The 19,919-nt window shown below is 33.9% G+C and overlaps 1 protein-coding gene and 1 pseudogene across 1 annotated transcript; both read left to right on the top strand.

Annotated features, from left to right (window-relative positions):
* The first annotated feature begins 573 nt into the window (after positions 1–573).
* LOC148587808 (cyclic nucleotide-gated ion channel 1-like) lies at positions 574–7,270 on the top strand (annotated as a pseudogene).
* Positions 7,271–12,535: 5,265 nt separating this feature from the next.
* On the top strand, positions 12,536–17,140 carry LOC148587807 (cyclic nucleotide-gated ion channel 1-like). Its single transcript, XM_088512838.1, has 7 exons — positions 12,536–12,570; positions 12,671–13,085; positions 13,182–13,394; positions 13,968–14,248; positions 15,362–15,473; positions 16,063–16,347; positions 16,637–17,140. The coding sequence occupies exons 1-7, from the start codon at positions 12,536–12,538 to the stop codon at positions 17,093–17,095; spliced, it is 1,800 nt and encodes a 599-aa protein (XP_088368964.1). The 3' UTR covers positions 17,096–17,140.
* The last annotated feature ends 2,779 nt before the right edge of the window (positions 17,141–19,919 follow it).

Below are 19,919 nucleotides of genomic sequence, written 5' to 3'. Positions count from 1 at the left end.
TTGTACTTTTTACTTAACTACTCAGATCAGATATATATTGTAATTTCGAGGTTTTATCTATGAGCATATTCTTGCATGGTCGGACGGATCAATGGGCAATGGGGCACCAACGTGCAAAACAAGCTAAGGAAAAGATCACTGGAGTTATGTTAGCGGGAGCCTCCTCAACAGATATTTGTTTTTGGCTAATTTATGTACGTCATGCATTTTCAAGATTTTTTTGGATGATGACGTTTCTTGCCACATAATCTCGTAGGAGTTATATAATGAGAATGAAGCAGTGAAGTCGTCGCCAAAGTCTATCCAGCAGAAATTTACAGAATAGTTAACATCAATAAGATATTAGCTAGTTCTTTTTGTTTTTTTGCTTTTTCTTTAAGAAAACAATAGAAAAAACTATTAAAAAAAAAAAAGAAAAAAAAAAGAGAGAATAACATATAAAATCTTTTAGTCTGTATATAGAGAAAAACAGTAACTAAAATAAAAATGTAAAATTTTAAACTAAATATTTTAGCTACTCCTTCTGAGATGCTCATGGGTGAAAATGTCATTTCCGTTAAGTCAATTAACGGAATGACTAATTTGATTTTTCTCAAAACCACAGGTATCTTCTGTGATACAAATCAAAACCTAGGAGAAAAAAAAAAAAAATAATGAAACCCTAGGAAGGTTTTAGATAGTTAACCCTAATTTTTATTTCTTAACTTCCCATGTGCTATATATTATATTGCAATGTTTGATAATGGTTTCTTAAAATTTATTTTTTATTTTTTAAATTTGGGGATCCTTTTACTTATTAAACATCTATCTTTGGCATTGTTTTCTTGGTCTTTACCATTTCTAATGAAATTGGTAAAAGTAATTTTTTTTAAAAAAAATTTGTTATTTCATTATCATGTCTTATGCCGCACAGTTTTAGAGTGAAAATTATTTTTGCTTCTGCCCTGAATAAATTCCTAAATATGGTGTACAATATGGGGAGATTGCACTTAGAATTGATGAAAAATGGTGTCGTCTAATAATTTTTCCATTTTTTTAGATTGATTCTTCATTTTGGTTATTATGAGTCAACGCTATCGTCAGTAAGGGAATAGGGAGATAAGCTTAACTATGATGAGTGGACACGAGCGTCAGCAAGTGAATGGGTATGTGCTAATTACTAACTATCTGTCTCTCTCTCACTCTCTCTCTCTATATATAGATTTATATGATAATTATCATTGTAAACATGTTTCACTTATTATGTATGCATGACAGTATATTTTAACGAAAACACTGCTCTTAAAATGCTACCTGTGACAGATTTAGATATCCTATAAAACTATTTTATATATATATATATATATATATATATTAGATTTTGATTTTGTTTTTTGCTATCCCACCCTAAAATCATTTAAAATGTTAACTTTTGATTATTGGAAATTTGGAAGATAATATTGCTATTTTTATGTACTGTTTAACAATTTGAAAAACTATAAAGCTATTGTCTTTTTTGTTTGGGTAAAGTCTTCGTATCCCTTAAACTACTATCTAATTGACAATATCTCTTTAAACTTTTAATTGTGATAAATTGATAATGTTCTCCTCAAAATATCAAAACATTGTCAATGTCCTCCTCAAGGCTAGCAAAAAGATAAAAATGTCTTTATATATTTCTCAATAAGACAAAAATACTCCTATAATTTTTTTTTAAAAAAAAAAGAGAAAAAATTTTAATTTAAAAATGACATTTTTAATTTTTTAAACAAAAAATTTTATTAAAAAATTATAAAACAAAAATAAAAATAAAACGAAAATTTTCAATTTTTTTTTTTTTTAAAAAAAAAATTGAATTTTTTCTTATAAAAACGATTTATTTTATTTTATTTTAAATTTGGCCACCACCTTTTTTTTTTTTTTTTTTTTTTTTTTTTTTTTTTAAGTTTTAGGTTTTTTTCTAGAAGTTTTTGTATTTTTTGTTTTTATTTTACTAAGACTAGTTTCATCACTTGGGAAGACATTGATAATATTTTGATAGTTTATAATTATAAACTTTAAGGGGTATGTCAACTTTTTTTTTTTGGGGGGGGGGGGGGGGGGGGAGGGGGCGCTTTTGTGGATTGTGCTAGGCCCAACTATAGATGAAGAAAACGAGGCCGAGAAACCCCAATACAATCATTTAGTAGTGGCAGAAGGCCTATGTGCCGTGGGAGTATTAAAAAAAGTGAGTGATGCTAAGGAGCACTATTTTGTTCGAACTTCGTTCGAAAAAAGTAATGTTCCAGCACACAATTGTAATTGAAAAAAAAAAATTTTTAAAAAAATTACTGTCCCATGCATGCAAGATTACTGAGTAAATATAAAGCAAAATGCAGAAGAGAAAATGAAATAAAAATATGAACTTATTCTTTACTTGTTACATTCAGCTCGATGATGAGGAATTGAGATACTGAGAAGCAATTTAGTGGCAGGATGACCCAAAGGGAGCTTCCATGTTTAAGTGGCATGCGATATTTTTAGTGTCGTGTGTAATTGCAGTACTATATGTGAATCCTTTGTTTTTGTACCTTCTTATGATCAACCAAGGCGACAAGTGTCTTTTTTTAGATGGAAGATTAATAATCACAGCTATTTATTTCCGATGGGTCTTTGATTTGATTTATGTTGCATATATCATCTTGGGATTTCGTTGTGTTTATAAAGACGAGGAGGTTAGTTGTATATTTGGACGAACTGTGTTTGTTACAGTTGCTTGGAAAATAATAAAGGGGTATTTGTGGCCGTATAACTTCCTAGTTGATATCTTTGTTATTCTTCCAATCCCGGCCACATGTAATTGTTAGAATATTTGATATTATTTACTTTATTATATTTCCTTAGGTTTAGTTTAAGGTTTCTTGTCCACTACTTCTTTTTTCTATATAAATAAAGAGTTATGTAAACATATCAATATTAAATCATTATCAATATAGAAGAGATGTAGTTCTTAAGCATGCTGGTTGTAATTTGTCCAAGTTTTAGTTCCATTTATTTTTACAAAACTGAGAAGCTCGAAATTTTTGGACATAAGGAAGGTCCTAAGCCTCTTTGTCCTGTTGCAGTATGTGCCAAGAGTTCTTCGAATCTACCTATCATGGAAAAAACATATCAAAAGTTCTGGTAAACTCCATAAAAGAGTATGGATTAAAGCTGCATTCAATATCTATTTGTATATCCTTGCCAGCCATGTAAGTTTGATTATCTCATCTTAATTTTTTTTTTAATTCTTATTTCGGTCTCGTTTTTCTCAAATTTTAAGGATTTTTCTAATTTAGAGTTATATATACATGATTTCATATTATTATTTTTTAACACTTCAGTGAATATGCACAGTTATAAAAACAAATTTTAAATCATGACCATGGATACTATCCATTTCATTTCAAACGAATAAAATCCTATTCCATTTTTGATCAATTGTGAGGCTTTGGTAAGCATTCAAGCTAGCATTTATATTAATCCTTGGATTGCGGCAGGTATATATAGATCGATGGTCATGGATGGCCAAGCTACTGTGTGCATTTAATTAATAATTCAAATAATAAGTAGAAAAAGTACACAAGCAATTAATTAAGTATCAAGAGAGCAACACACAATTAGTAAACGTCAAATTTACATGCATGAAAAACTTCCAAGTGTAGATTAAAATATATTACATAACAAATCCGATCCAGTATAATAAACTAATAGAGATTACAACACTCTTGTTTATGCCTCAAAACTTGAGTTCAAAGAAAATTGAGAAATACAAAAATATCAATTTTCTAAAAAGCTATAACATTCTCATTACAAACTAAATCAGTCTATCAAAACCAATATCGCAACAAAATCCCCAGTTTTAAATACTACAACTCCCTATGAGCCCAGCTCCTTCTCAAAATCATCTACTATATTACTAAATTTTTCCATTTTCCTTTTAAGTGGAAGTAGCATTCTCCTCTTTTTTCTTTTTCTTTTTTTTCCTAGCATATATGCAGAGTTTACTTATCTTTAAGAGTCTTGCTGTGTTTTAGGTACTTCGTGGCCTTTGGTACTTTTTCTCTGTCCAACGAGAGACAAATTGCTGGCACAAAGCTTGTGAAAAGGATAGCGGATGTACCCCAAGTTCTTTTAAATGTGGTCGCAATTCATCATAAAATTACACATTTTTAGATGGTGCTTACCCTATACACCCACCAAATACTATGTTCTTTGATTTTGGAATATTCCAGAACGCCCTTGAATCTGGTATTGTGTCATCCACAAATATTCCACAAAAGATCATGCATTATTTCTGGTGGAGCCTCCGAAATTTGAGGTTTGCACATATTGGACTCTTTGTCACTCTAGCATGCATGGTTTTTCTCCGTGTTTTTCTTTTCCTATCAATAAGCACGTGATGCTACAAATTCTTTTTTAAAAAAGAAAATAAAATAAATTTGAGAGTTAAAAAATGAAAAAAATATAAATTTGAAAGTTTTTTTAAGAATACCCAAAAAAAGTCCAGACCGCCACACATTGATTAATTAATTCTGTTATTATTTCCTCATCCATTAATATAGTTCTCCAATTTTTGCAGTTCTCTTGGTCAAAATCTTCAAACGAGTAACTATTTCTAGGAAAACGGCTTCGCAGTTTTTAGTTCAATATATGGTTTGGTATTGTTTTTGTTCTTCATCGGTAATGCCCAAGTTAGTGCTTGACATTTTATTATTATTATTATCATTATCATTATTATTTAAGATTCTAAACCCTTATACATATAATTAGGTGTGTTATCAGAATCAGATCAGATGGTTTCTGTATGCATAGATCGAATAGGAGGACATGCACCTGCTATAAGTACTGGGACAAAGAATCTTAAAAAAGCTAACTTAAAAAAATTTCTCTAATTTATCATCTTTTATCTTTGTTAAGGCCTTTATTATTATTAAGCTGCATTTGTTGCAGCTGTTACCCACCAAAATATCCAGAACTACCTTTTGTTTTGTTCTGTTTTTTTCCATGACCAATATCCTAATCTTGATTTTGTCATTCTTGAACAACAAATCTATAATGAGTTTTCAAATGGTCAAGAAACATCCATTTAACAAGATCTGGTTTAATTAGATTGTGATATCAATCTAAGGCTAGCTATTTAGATACTTGAATTGCCTACTTAATTGACCCACTCATTTCTGCCAAGGGTAGACTCAGTGGCCAACAACTCTATTAAATCTCCTACCAAAGTCCGGCCAGAAATTCGAATAGAATGGTCGGAATTTTGAGCAACTCGACCGATCCCTATATCTCAAATTTGTTTGATGGCCACTGCTTGGTTAAGAATTAAAGTTATGCCTACGAATGCAAAAGATACTGCTATGTACTATATATGGACACAAATTCATCTATGATGCCCACAAAGTTAGTTCTTAGAATTAATAATATGTTGAGAAATCAATTTCGTTCTATGGTGTATGGTTAATATATAGTTCTAGTACTTAGTTATTAGTGTTTATAAAAATTAGTGAAACAATTAAATATAAAAAAATTAAGAATTTAAATATAGTATATACCATTTATTTCTTGACAAAGAAGATTCTTTTGTTCAAGATATAATATCAGTCCTGACCTGAACATTTGTTTACAATTAATTTGATAAATGAGGTGGCATCCTGATGCAGATTGGATAACAGTCGTGGCGTTTGGTATTGTGCTCGAGTGAACGAGCCTACAATCGAGCGCACCCGTGTCTGGTACTACGCTCAATTCCCCATGTGACTGCGATCGAGCACATGATCGAGCGCACCCGGTCCCTTGTACTGCACTCGATCGCCCCTGTGACTGCGATCGAGCGCACAAGGGAGTCATTATGTTATTTTCGCATTTTATTGGCTTAAACTGACTTTATTTTGTTATTAAATTAGGGTTAGGGTTTTAGGAGTCTATAGTTCGTGTTTTATTAGGTTTAAGAGTCTTGGGATATAAATATATGTTTATAGTCTTGAGAAACGCAATTTATGTTGATTATTGAATTTTGTTAATGAGAATTACTCAGAGTTGAGTTTATTCCTCTATTTTCCTTCAAGAAGAATTCTTAGATCCCTTGGTAGTCTCAGGATCTAGAATTACTCAGAATTACTCCAAGAAGAATTCTTAGATCCCTTGATAGTCTTAGGATCTAGAATTACCTATCCGCTGCTTTATTGTTGTTCTTCGCTGCAACCCACCAAGTCGGGCTGCATCACATCCCCATGGCCATGAGCGTCTAATTAGTATAAATAATTAAACTTATCATTTTTCTGTAATTTGATAAACCAAACTTGTGCAGTAGACATTTATGCAAATGGCAGCTAAGAAGGTGGAGATGGAAGCTGAGAAGGCAGCTAAGAAGAAGAGGGAAGCTAGGAAGGAGGAGGAAATTAGAATCAAAATGATACCTATAAGATTAGAAATAGAGTCCTAGATGGCTAAAGACCATCTCCCTGACAATATGAAAGAGCGGATCATCAACTGCATACAACATAGACTGGAACAAAATAAAGATTTTGATATAGAGAAACTGATCCTTCACCTTTCCAAAGATCTTATAATAGAGATTAAGCGCCATCTTTGTTTACACCTGCTAAAAAAAGTGAGAATTTTTTGTTTCCTTTTAATTAAGCAAAACATATAGTCGTTCAATTGAAAACTATAATCATTTTTCTTAATTTGGAGGAAATTTAAACAAAAAATAAAAATAAAAAATGGAAATATGTAAACTAGTATAAAAACGGATAGACGCTATGATTTTATTTTAAATCATACACCCTCATATATGATTTAAAAGTGACTTAATTGGCCATTGCAAGTTGTTTTAGTGCTTGACAGTTGAATATCCATACACCCTCATATATATTCTCGATTGTTTGCAAGCTAGGTGGTTCCAAATCTTGCAATTCGAGGTGATCAAATTCTACTGGAACGGATCTTGGAATCTCTCAAGCCAAAATACTATAATGAGGATATCTACATTCTCCGGGTGGGAGAACTAGTTACTGCGATGGTCTTCACCACGCAAGGCAGTGTATGGTGCTTCAAAACCAGTAATGGCGAGAATTTGAAAACAAACCCAGCCGAATCAACGGAACCCCTACAAAATGTGGGATGGGCACGGCGGAACTGGAAAGCAAGGAGGTGGGTACGCGTTGGGAGAAGCCTGGCGGAGGACGAAGGATTGGGCGAAGGCAAGCCGATCGCCGATCCAGTGCCCAACTTGTTCCAACCCAAGCAGGGAGCGCTGCAAATGTAGATGGCAGGGAAGAGAGCGGCCAAGGGAACGACAATACAAAAGGCAAAAACGGAGAAAAAGCATAGGGGAAAAGGAGAGATGGGGAGAGGGAAGAGAGAGGCACCGGGGCTAGGGGCATCAAGTAGAATACTAGCACCTGGAGCGGAGAGGAGAGGGGAGGAGGGATGCAGGCAACGGCCATCCCTCCTCCCCTGCGGCTGCGGCGCTCTAGAGGGGGGCCTAGGGTTTCACGGCTCTAGAGGGGGGTATTAGGATAATATTGGAATAAAGAAAATGACTACTTAAGATTATCTCTACATAATAGTTGTTGAATTCTATCTCAACTATGGACTCCCAATATAACTCAAATAAGAAGAGCTAGTTCAAGCCTACTTCTACAGTCAAAGCCTATAAATAGGCCCCTACAAAAGGTACCAGAAGAGGATGAAATATTCTCTCAGATCTTGAATAATCTACTATCTTCTCATATTCTTTCTCAGAGCTCAATTAGTTCCTTTGATAGGGGTGTAAAAAATTACCGGGAAACCGGGGAGCCTGTTCCGGTTCCAGTTTGAAAAATTCAAAAACCGGGTACCCTGGTTGTTACCGGGAATACCAGAACCGGGTTTATATTTTATTAAATAATATTTATATATTTATATCTTATATATATTAATATTTTTTAATTTTTTTACGCTTGGGTTTAGGTCTCCCGTCTCCAGTTCTCACTTCTCCCCTAAGTCCCCTTCATCTTCTTTTCTCACATAACGCCGCAAGCCCCTCCTCTTCTTCATTTTCTCCTCTAGTCCTCTTCTTCATTTCACTTCTCCATTTTTACTTTTTATTGTTTTAATGTTTTCTTTATGTACCTAATTTAAAATGATTTTTAGGGTATTTTAAAAAAATTGAATTTTTATTTCTAAGGCCCATATAGGCAAAAACATTGATCTTTTAGGATTTTTGGGCTTTTTTAGGTCTATTTTTTAATTATTTGGAACAATCACAACAAAGCCTCTTTAATTTAGACAAAAAGACTAATAGATTTTTTTTTTTTTAAAAAAAAGAGCTAACTTATGAAAAAAAATGAGCTTATTTTAGGCCCAATACCTAAAATATGCTCAAAACTAATTTTCTTCAAAAACCGGTTACCAGACCGGGTAAAACCGAAACCGGCCGGTAACGGGTACCCCGGTTCCGGTTCCTGTTCCGATTTTGGTCAAAAACCGGGAAACCGGACCTGGTTGACACCCCTATCCTTTGAGCGTATTGAATTATTGTGCGTCGAAGTACAATATTTCTCTTAGAAACTTTTTGACTTTAGCATTGGAGTGTCTCCGGTTCCTCAGAGATGCCCTTTGACAATAATTGACAATATTGCTTTTTTATAGTGATTTGGAGTGCTGGACGACGACGTATTGAAGACCCCCAAAAAGGCGCATCCATTGTGTTAAAAACTGTTCTAACTGTTTGGCGCCATCTGTGACAACGATTAGTTCGTTTCTCATAAAAAAATAAAAATAACAAAAATAACAAAAATAAAAAAATCATCACGGTGCGAGTACGCATTCCGGTGACAACCAACTGGAAGGATTCGCTGATCTGCTTTGTCCATAGCAGATCTGCCTCCCACGTTCACAATCAAGTGGAGCCTCACGTTCCACTCTCGCCGGAGATCCAAGTGACCAGCCCAAGCCATCACTGATCCGCACGGTCAGCCGGAGAAAGCCAAGCAGACGCATCCCCGTGAATGCCCTGGGCCGCCAAGCACGCAATATAGCTGATTAGCACTACTGGTGACCGCCGATCTCCAAACCAGACCGCCAGAGCTCCAACTCGCAGCTCTCTGGACTGTTGGAGACCCAAAGCTCACGTCGCTGACCAACTAGACTGCCAGAGACCCAACGCCAGCGCGACCCACACTGCTGGACACCCAAGGCCGGCGCGACTTTGAGACCCAACGCCTGCGTGACCCACACTGCCGGAGCCCAGACCCACAGCTCCGCCAAAGATTTAGAAGCAAAGTTATTGGCAAGATGAGTCCACACTTGGCGCGCAGTGGTCAACCCATAGATTGTTGCCAACACGTTTTCTGCCAAGGTGGTGTTGATCCAACTGAGAATAAATTGATCCTTCTTTTCCCACAAAGCATGAGCTGGGTTGGCAATTTCCTTTTCCTTGTCTATTGGGTCAGTGACAAAGGGAGGGGGTGATGGTTTTGAGCCATCAATTATTCCCATTAACTCATGAGATTTGAGCAAAGGAACAATTTGAGTGAGCCAACTCATATAATTGTTGGGACCTTCCACTTTGACTTGAACCATATGCATAATATTTGGTAGTGTAAAACTCGGAGCACCAGAGGAAGCCATATAAAAAAAAAAAAAAAACTAACTGATTGAGAAAGAAAAAATTTGCGTAAGCTTAATATGGCTCTGATACCATGAAAATAAATGAATGCTCCCTTTAATATTTTGGAGGTCCATGTTGTCTTATTTATAATATACAATTACAGTGTTGGTCTTACATTATACATAACAAGTGCTCATATATGGAAACTAGTTATGACTGTATATACATATGAAAGGAATGGATATCCGTACATATGAATAGATACGCATTGTGCAATATATGGAAGAAGCCGTTAGGTAGAGCTCACAAGAAAATAAGTTTCATATAGCCGTTTGAGGAGAATCTCCTTATAGCTGTTGGAGAAGAATAACACCTTGAACATTATACAATTGTCATGAAATTCCGTGATTAGTGTTGTGTGTCTGACCATGAGCTGGAATCATAGTGTACTTGCTTACAATTAATAACCACTAGTAAATAGATGAAGAAAGTGGTCAACTTGTCACATGCAATCTAAATCCACTTGCAATATTGCAATATTGCTTACCAAATTGCATTTTCTGTCATATTATTTTTATGGGAAGCCACCAAGTTTGACTTGTCCAGTACATGTTTACAGTACTGGCTAATAAAAAAACTACAAGTTTACAAAACTGCCACTTTTAGCTTACCAACGTGATTTGGAAATATATTAAAATTTCGTCGGTTGCTAAGAAAGGCAAAAAAGAATTAAAAGGAATACTTGATAGATAGACCATTGTTCATTACTTATTTACTGCTGTGCAAAATATTAATGTGACAGCTGTTTATTGGAGGGATAAAATGACGTACAGCTCCCTATTTGTGGGGCTTAAAGACAGCGTTTACTCCTTGTCCTTTGGGATAAATAAAACTTTGTTCGGTAGGTAAGAAAAGAAAAGTAATTAAAGAAAGACTTGAGGGATAGATTATTAGATTATAGTTAATGGTTGACTAAACTAGTATCTATAAGATAGAAGAGCAAAAAAATGTTGACTACTTGCATCTGCTGTTTCACAGGTTAATCTAAAACCCTACAATAAGCTAGTCCACTGATCCCCGCCACTCTTTGCTTTGTCCAAAACCTGGTCTCGCTCGGTCCCTCGCTCGACTTTAAAAGGTTCAATTCACTCTTATATATATATATATACACATATTCTCTTTCTCTCTTATGCATGCACAGCATGCAGTTTATTCACAATGATATGCTTTTTTGCTTCTGCACTGAAAAAGTTCATTTTTTTTTCTAGGAATTTTGTGTAAGCTCAATCAGCTGGAACCAAGTATAATAAAGCGGAGGTCACTAGTTCGAATTCTTTTCCCCATCTTGTGCAGACATGTCAATATATATATATTTTGTTATTCACTATGAGTAATTTTAGAAACCATATTTTTATTTTTCTAAAGTTGATTTGGTCTAGAATCATCATTAAATCAAAATTTATTTGTAATTCATCTCAAATTTTATGATAATTTTTAAAAGGGGAAATTTCACTTTAGACCTTTGAATTACCACGTGATTCGACATACCCCCCTCCCCCCGACTTTGAAATTTCTCAATTTGAACTTCTGAACTTTCAATTACAATCAATTTGAACCAATTCGTCAATTTTTGCCATTAAAATCCCTACAAAGAAAAATTACCCTTCAATTTTCTTTTTATTAAAAAAATTGAAAAAAATGGGAAAAAAAAAGGGTCACAAGGTGGCTCAACCGTGGGTCACCTTGTGATTTTTTTAATAATATTTTTTTAAAAAAAAAATTAATTTGAATTTAAGGGAAAATTTGAAATTTTATAAAAAAAAGTTAGGGGTATAAACGTTATTGTATAACTTTTAACGTTTAAAATTTGACGGAGTGGTTCAAATTTATTGGAATTTGAAAGTTCAGGGGTCCAAATTTAGAGATTTCAAAATTCAGGGTATGTCAAATCATATGGGTAGTTCAAGGGTCTAAAGTAAAGTTTCCCCTTTTAAAAATCATATCAACTTGAGAAAACAATAGAAAAAACTCTAAAAAATAAATAAAATAGAGAATAAAATATAAAATCTTTTAGAGAGTGTATATAGAAAAACAGTAACTAAATATATATATATATATATTTTTTTTGGGGACCACCAGCTAACGTGGTTCCGCGGCTTCCGCCTCTGATTTTGCTGCCGCCAGCCGTTTTGATCAAGTGGACCCTTGGCAGTATACTAGAACAAGACCGGAGGGAATGTCTAGTACTATATCACTTACGTACTTTTCTTGTATTCCTCAATCATATTATTTTGCTGGGAAGTTGCCAAGTTCCTTTTGGTCTAGTCTGGCTGACTTGACCTTGTAATATAATATGAACATCGAATTTTCATCAGTTGCCCAGAAAGACTCGAAGGACGCCCGTGAAAAAAAAACAATAAAGAAAGACTTGAAGATCAACGAATAAACATCTATAAATGCGCGCGGCAGTTGCTCTTGCTTATTAGTTGCAGCTGCATGCAGAGTAGTCTTAAATCCTACAACAAATCCAATTGCTGCCACTCCGAATCCCCATCATCTCCATTGCTCTCCTCGATCGATCGAGCTTATCAGGTTCATTTCATTATTGTTTATATAATCTCTAAGGAGAAACAAATTTAGAACTATATATTATTGTTTGTTCTTATTACATTTCCTAGACAACCGGACTTGTTTGGCCCCTTTTGACCCATGAAGTATCTATCTGATGCCAAGCATTAATGTTTTCTTGGTCTGAGTATTTCCATTGAGAATGCTATAAGTGATTTTTATCTGAGGTTGCACTTAGATTAATATAATTGAAAGTGGTGTTTGTCTAATCTGTTTTCCAGTTTTTCAGGAATCTAAACTCATACTTTTGTCGTTCTAATAGCCGTTGGTGGGTTAGGGCGTTGTATCGTACGTTTATAAGCTTTAGTTATGAATAGTTGGCATAGGCCGAAGAAAGAGTCGAGGTTAGCATCTTCTACTTCTTCTTATTTATTATTATTTTTTTTAATTCGACATAAATTTAATTACTTAATCAATATTTTAAGTTGTTATGACCATCTGCAGGATCAGTATTATAGATAGTGAGAAGCAATCATGTTTCCAGAATGATGGAGGAGACTCAGGAGAGAAGATGACAAATATTAACCCAACGTGGGAGCCCATTTTGAAGTACTGGCTTGCAATGTTTGTACTGTTTGGTGTCATTACAGTACTATGTGTTGACCCTTTGTTCTTCTACCTTCCCGTGATCAACGAAAACGGCCAATGTATTGAGTTGGATAAGAGATTACAGATCATTGTTATTTGTTTGCGGTCGGTCTTCGATGTGATTTATGTTGCCAATATGATTTTCGGATTTCTTTTTTCCCGAAAAAGTAGTAATTTGGACGAGGATCGCACTACTCCTGAGTTTAAAAAGAAGTGCTTCGGGTACTTGGGCTTCGTAATTGACATCCTTGCTATTCTTCCAATCCCACAGGCAAGCGAGACTTTTTTGCTTCTAAACTTTTTTTTTTTGTCACTCATTTCCCTATTAAGTAGATCTTACACATGCTGCTTGTTGTAATTTGTCCAGGTTTTAGTTCCATTTATTTTAAAAGAAATGAGAAGCTCAAAACTTTTGGACGGAAGGAATATCCTAAAAGCCTTAGTTTTGTTGCAATATGTGCCAAGAGTTGTCCGAATCTACTTATCATGGACGAAACTTATCCAAAGTTCCAAAAAAATTGCTAGAAGGATATGGATTCAAGCTGCCTTCAATTTTTTTGTATATATCCTGGCCAGCTATGTAAGTTTGATTATATCCCATCTTTATCTTTTAATGCTTATTTCAGTTTTTGCATTAATGAGTCAATTTTTTTCTCTCTAATTAACTTTATATTTCAAATGAAAATACCTTGATAATCACAAGCATACATTGCATGTGCTCCTTCTTTTTTTATCCATGTATAATTGCAATTATTTGTAATGAGTGGGTTACTTCTTCTTCTTTTCTTTTTTTGTTTTTGTTTTTTCTTCTTTTCTTTTCTATTTTGTTCATTCGGTTACATACAGATGTTAGGATTAGTTGTCTTCTGTAATTCGGGTATAAAGGGCCCAAAACCAATGAATAGGGAATATCGGTAAAATAATCAGCTAGAATTCATTTCTTCGCCGCCACCCCCCTCTCTCTCTTCCCCCCCCCACCCTTACAATTTACAATCAAATTCAAGCCCACCAATTCAGAATTAAATACAAAATTTACAGTCAAATTCGAAGCCCACTACATTTTCCTTTTAAGTGGAGGTAGTATTATTTATTTATTTTTGCTAGCATATCTGCAAAATTTACTCATCTTTATGAGTTTTGATGGTCTTTTAAGGTATTTGGAGCCTTTTGGTACTTTCTCTCTATCGAAAGACAGACGACTTGTTGGTACAAAGCCTGTGCAGTTGATCATGCATGTATCCCAAGTTCTTTTAGATGTGGTGGCAAATTACAAAATAACACATTTTTAGATGATTTTTGTCGTGTACAAACATCGAATACGACGCAGTTTGATTTTGGAATATTCCGTGAAGCCCTTGAATCTGGTATTGTGTCTTCCACAAATATTCCACAAAAGATCATGTACTGTTTTTGGTGGGGCCTCCGAAATTTGAGGTTTGCATATATTGGACTCTTTATCGCTCTATAATAGTTTTTCTGTTAGAACTTTACTTAATCCGGTGAACTTTCTATCACTTTTATAATCCTCTTCTCAAAATTCAAAAACTTTCAATTTAATGTATCAAACTTTACAAAATTTGCAATTTCAGCAAATTTTTTAAAGTTCGATACACTAAATTGAGAGTTTTTGAACTTTAGAAGGATGTGAAGATTACAAAAACAATGGAAGTTTAGAGAACTTAAATGAAGTGTTTTTTTTTTTTTTGTTTTTTTTTCAGTGTTTGTTATCAATAAGCATGTCATGTTGCAAGGAAAAAGTGATTGAAAAAAAAAAAAAAAAACCTTTTATTGACTCTTTAAAGGAAATTTTTTTTCTCTCAATTGAACTGGAGGAATTTCTTTTAACTGTGTGTATAAAATTGTCTCTTTGCATGTGAGAATCACATAAATTTTTAATTATAAGGACAAAGTTTGAAGAAATTTTATTAAAAAAACATGCATTTCTTCACATACAAAGGGACACATAACATTTTAATTTTTTATAGACCGGATTGGAGAAAGTTCCTCCAACTGAGTTTAAAGAAAAACTCTGTGCATCTTAATCACATAATGGAGTAGAACAACTTAAAAACTACTAATTACTAGGATGAATGATCTCAATAATTAAGATAAGGTTGATTACAAATTTAATCCTAAAATTACTGAAAATTCCTTAAAAAAAATAAAAAATAAATTGAGAGTTATTAGAAAACTCTAAAAAGGAAATAATATAAATTTTAAGGTTTTTTAAAAAAACCCCCAAAAAATATAAAAGTACGTCCTCATATCACTAAGAAAACCCTCAAACGTCTCCAAGAGGAGCTCAATCGGCTGGGACCACACTTAATGAAGTGGAGGTCACTAGTTCGAATCCCCTCCTCCTTCTTGTGTGGACATGTCAAAAAAAAAAAAAACCCAAACAAAATCCTGATATTACAAGGAAAAATAAAAAAGAAAAAGCCATCACATGGTCCTACTTCAAACATTCTTTGTGATGAAAATTAAGTTATTTTTAATTAACTCTGTTATTATTATCTCATACATTAATATAGTTCTCCAATTGTGCAGTTCTCTTGGTCAAAACCTTGAAACAAGTAACTATCTGGCGGAAAACTTCTTCTCCATTTTTATTTTGATCTTTGGTTTACTACTGGTTTTGTATTTCATCGGTAGTGTGCAGGTTGGTGCTCTCCTACAATTTGATAGTTCTTTTTTTCATTCATCCTTATTTACGTTTTTTAATTCTTCTTTCTATTTTGAATTCTTTCTCTATTATACCTTCCTACAGTACTTGGTTCAAGTTTTTTCTAACGTAGATTGTACCATGAGATCAACTATATTGTTTTAAGGAACAAACTGCCATAACTATAACTTCATTGGTTACTTGTGCAAACTGTTACAACATACAAGGGAGGATAAGGCATGAACTAGCCAAAAATGTTCGGCCTTCTCTGTTGGGAAAAGGCATTAAAAGTTTCTCTTTCAAGTTTTGGCTATGTAATTTGTGCTATTTCTATTTTTTGAAATTAAGCTTAATAAGAGTTGAAAGTTTTCCACATAGACTAATTATTGTGTAGAAGTCTTGTAGATTCAAAAATTTTTGAAATTCAACAACAGATTTTATTAATTAGTAATTTTGATAGTTAAAAAGTTTTTCATTCGTTATGAGAAGGTCAATTGTATATAAATATTAGTATTAAAATGTTAGTATAAATGATTAAATTCATTATTTTTTTTGAATTTGATAAACCAAACTTGTTGTGTTGTAGACATACATACAGATGATAACTGAGACGGCAACTAAGAAGGCGCAGATGGAAGCTGAGAAGTTAGAGGAGATTGATCGCCAAATGAAAATTAAAAAATTAACCATACGGTTGTGGATATCTAGAAACCAGATTCCTGATTCTATGAAAGAGCAGATCTTCTCCTGCATAAAGCAAACACTGGAAAGAAACAAAGATTTTGATACGGAAAAACCGATCCATCATCTTTCCGACAAAGATCTCTTAAAGGAGATTAAGCTTCATCTTTGCTTACCCCTACTAAGAAAAGTGAGTTTCTTTTTTTTTTTTAATTTATTTTTTTCCTTTTCTTTTGAGCTTTTGGACAGAGTAAAAATAGCCATTCAATTGAATTAAACTATAATTATTTCTGTTTGGAAGAAAGAATGTAAAAAAATAAAATAAAAATGGCTAGACAAAATGATTTTATTTCAAATGAATTGAATATATATTTAAGGTGGAGTTGTACATGATCTAAGAACCCCATTTTAGCATTCATGTTGAACCCCATTTTTGTTATGATTCTCCTTGTTAATTTGAAATATATATATATATATAGGTGCAAGGCATTAAAAATGAAAAGGAATACTTGCTTCGATCGATCTGCGAATCTCTCAAGCCATTGTACTACAACGAGGACAGCTACATTATCCGGGAGGGAGAGCCACTGAATGCGATGCTCTTCATCACACAAGGCAGTGTATGGTGCTTCAAAACCAGTAATGGAGAGAATGGTGAGGGCCCTCAATGTATTGAAAAAGGTGAGTTCTACGGAGAAGAACTTCTAGAGTGGGGGTTCAACGGCTCCCCCTCACCCAAACTATCAGACTACCCAATCTCCACAAAAACTGTCAAAACCTTTACAAAAGTTGAAGCCTTTGCGCTTACGGCCAATGACTTGAAAATATTAGTTGCCAGGCATTCCGACGCACTTTCTAATGCAAAAACGAAATTTACACAAGCAGCTCGGCGGTGCCTTAAGGAAAAGAAGAATGAAAATTCCACAGCACAACAGTAGTAGCAATCATGCATGTCTCATTGTCTTGGTGCTTCAAGACCACCTGTGCGGCACATTGTTGTTGAAAAATGTAGTTTGTTAATTAATTTATAAAACTGTTGCTTTGAATTTCTGAATGGTGAAGGTATAATTAGGAAGTGAATTAAGAAAATGTTAATTAATTAAACTGTTGAGTTGCAACAAATATTTTGCATATTAAAAAGGAGAGTGATTGGCAATTGTCATGTGCAACCTCAATTATCAAGATTTTGATAAACGTGCAAGTTTTACTAGTTTACTACGGTTTGAATTTTTTATTTCCTTTTTGCTTTGACTATCTATCTCTCGACTTTTCCATGCATGTATTAGAGCCTCTCTAGCAAATGTTATTTTAATGAGCACTGATTGGCAGCACGCGCGGGCGTTGCACGCCCAGTGCAAAAATTTTTTTTTTTTTTTTTTTTTTTTTTTTTTTAAGATCAACAGCACGGGCGTGCAATGCACGCCGCGTGCTGTTGATCTTTACCCTATTTTAATTATTGAAAATATTACCTTTTTTTTTAAATTTATTTTAGCTACTATTTTTTCATTACACATTTCGGCAAAATATTTATTTTAACTCTCTACTCTAATTAAATTTTTTTTTATTTTTTTTATTTTCGTTAAGGGAGAGGGAGAGAGAAATGAGAGAGAAAAAAGAATAAAAAAATCCTACAAGTGTCTGCTGGAGCTCCAAAAATAATTATACTAACTAAATTTTAACAAAACTTATATTTTAAAGTGATAGTTGGAGATGCTCTTGAGACGGGGGTTTGAGGTTTGTTAAATAAGACAATACTGATATGAAAAACATCTGTCTATTATATTGAAAAATATTGCAAGAAATCCATATTGTATAGTTGACTTCATTTCTCTTTTTTCCCACTTGCAATTGCAATATATATCGAGGTCTTCGTCAATTAGCAAATTGCATTTTCTGTCATATTATTTTTATGGGAAGCCACCAATTAAGTTTGATTTGTTCAATGCATGTGTCCAGTACTAGTTAATAAAAAACTACATGTTTACAAAACTGCCAATTTTAGCTTACCAACGTGATTTTGAAATATATTAAATTTTCATCGGGTGCTAATTATAAGGAGACAAAAAATAATTAAATAAAGGCTTGAGATATAGCGTATTGTTGATTAGACTTGAATACAAGTTACAATAATTACAATTAATACTGAAATGAAATCTAATTATGATATAAAATCAAATATTTCGTAATATATTTTAACAACCGAAAACATGGTACGGTGCCCACGAATACGTGAAAGTTGCAACCAAGTGGGCTTTCCAGGTGAGGAAATTGCCACACCCAAGTTAGTTTACTGATAGCAAAATGAGGTATGGGGTTGAGACTCTTGAGAGTTGTGGTTTATCACTTTACTGGGAGGCAGAGGATGAAAGATCGCGAAGGGACAGCAAGAAAAACAGGGGATGAAGACGTAATTTGCCTTTCCGACGCTCTTGATACCATAAAGAATGCAAGACACGTTTTTGTTTTGGAAATTGTTGTCCACTCTGCTGTCTTTCAACGTGTACAATATTACATAATTAAGGAGAAGTCCCTGCCAGTTATTCAAGATGAAATCCCTGGTTTGCAAGAAGATGCTTATTTACTCAGTGGCAGATATACGTGAGGGCGACCCAGGGGCGGGGCCCTCGGTAAAAAAAAAAAAAATTTAACTTAAAAATTTGAAGGGCGCCCCTGGTAAAACTAAAAAATAAAGAAGAAAAGCTCTCAAGACTCCAACCCACCCAGCAAAATCCAAAAATGTACCCCCTACAAATTTTTTATTATCTCTACTAGACTAGAGAGGATTGGCTGGACTGCAATGTCCAAAAAATTTTAATAAATAAAAATTAGAAATAAAATAGAAGTTTTTTTCCTCGAGGGTGTTTGACAAGCCCCCTCACTTTACACGGCACTGTACACCTCATGATTGGTGCCAAAGTATCAGTCTGACGCAAGTACAGTTTGTGGTTAAACAAATTGATGCGGTATGTCGTAATACCCGGTTTGAAAATTAAGTGTATATAATTCTTATTTTGCCCCTTCAAACACCCTCTACACAAATATTGGGTTTCTATCTTTCATAAGGGCTTTATTGTCTTTTAATATACTTTAGCTTGTCGCATACATGATTAACCGTGTCTTACTGCAGCGTGGTCAAGATGGCACTGATCAAAGAACAATGCCGTGGAAAATGGGGGACTGTGCTGCAGCTTAACAGGAAATTGCCCTGCGCTCATCCCCGATTGATTGTGATTAATTATGTGATTTGTGAATCTGTGATTTTGAAGAAGGTGTGGCCGTGTGTCAGTGTGTGGGTGAAACACTAAACAAAAAAAAACAGAAAATAAGAAGAAAAAAAGTTGGGTCTTGAATCTAGGTGTGGCTGTGTATCAATGAGTCAGTGACTCAGTGAGTGGGTGAAAGTGAAACACTAGAAAAAAAAAAAAAAAATGGTGATTCGTGAAGAGTGGTGATGAAGAAAGTAATTTGTTATTATCTTTAGTTTTTAATTGAGAAAATAAATCTTTCTTTCTAGAATTGCTTAGGGAAAAAAAAAATGTTGAGATAGTAGTGGGGAAATAGTCTTTAAAATTGTTTTTACTTTTTAGTCTTTAATTGATAATAAAACTCACAAGAATATTATTGCTTTGAAAAAAAATAAAAAAGACAATTTAATTATAAACAAGAGTATTGCTTTAATTATTTGTTTTTATTGGTTTGCAGCGTTGTTGGACTAACTCCTTTTGCGGTCCGTGTGTTTTCAAGAATTTCTTCAAGACAACT

The sequence above is a fragment of the Corylus avellana genome, chromosome 2 (genome assembly GCF_965113065.1).
Source record: "Corylus avellana chromosome 2, dhCorAvel1.hap1.2, whole genome shotgun sequence".
Taxonomy (NCBI): Eukaryota; Viridiplantae; Streptophyta; class Magnoliopsida; order Fagales; family Betulaceae; genus Corylus; species Corylus avellana.
The sequence above is the reverse complement of the archived record's forward strand: the minus strand, read 5'-3'. Positions and strand labels throughout refer to the sequence as shown.

Coding starts and splice junctions, on each gene's coding strand:
- LOC148587807 (XM_088512838.1), top strand. CDS start 12,536: ATGAATAGTTGGCATAGGCCGAAGAAAGAGTCGAG. Junction 14,249..15,361: donor TGGGGCCTCCGAAATTTGAG/GTTTGCATATAT, acceptor CCAATTGTGCAG/TTCTCTTGGTCAAAACCTTG. Junction 15,474..16,062: donor ATTTCATCGGTAGTGTGCAG/GTTGGTGCTCTC, acceptor GTTGTGTTGTAG/ACATACATACAGATGATAAC.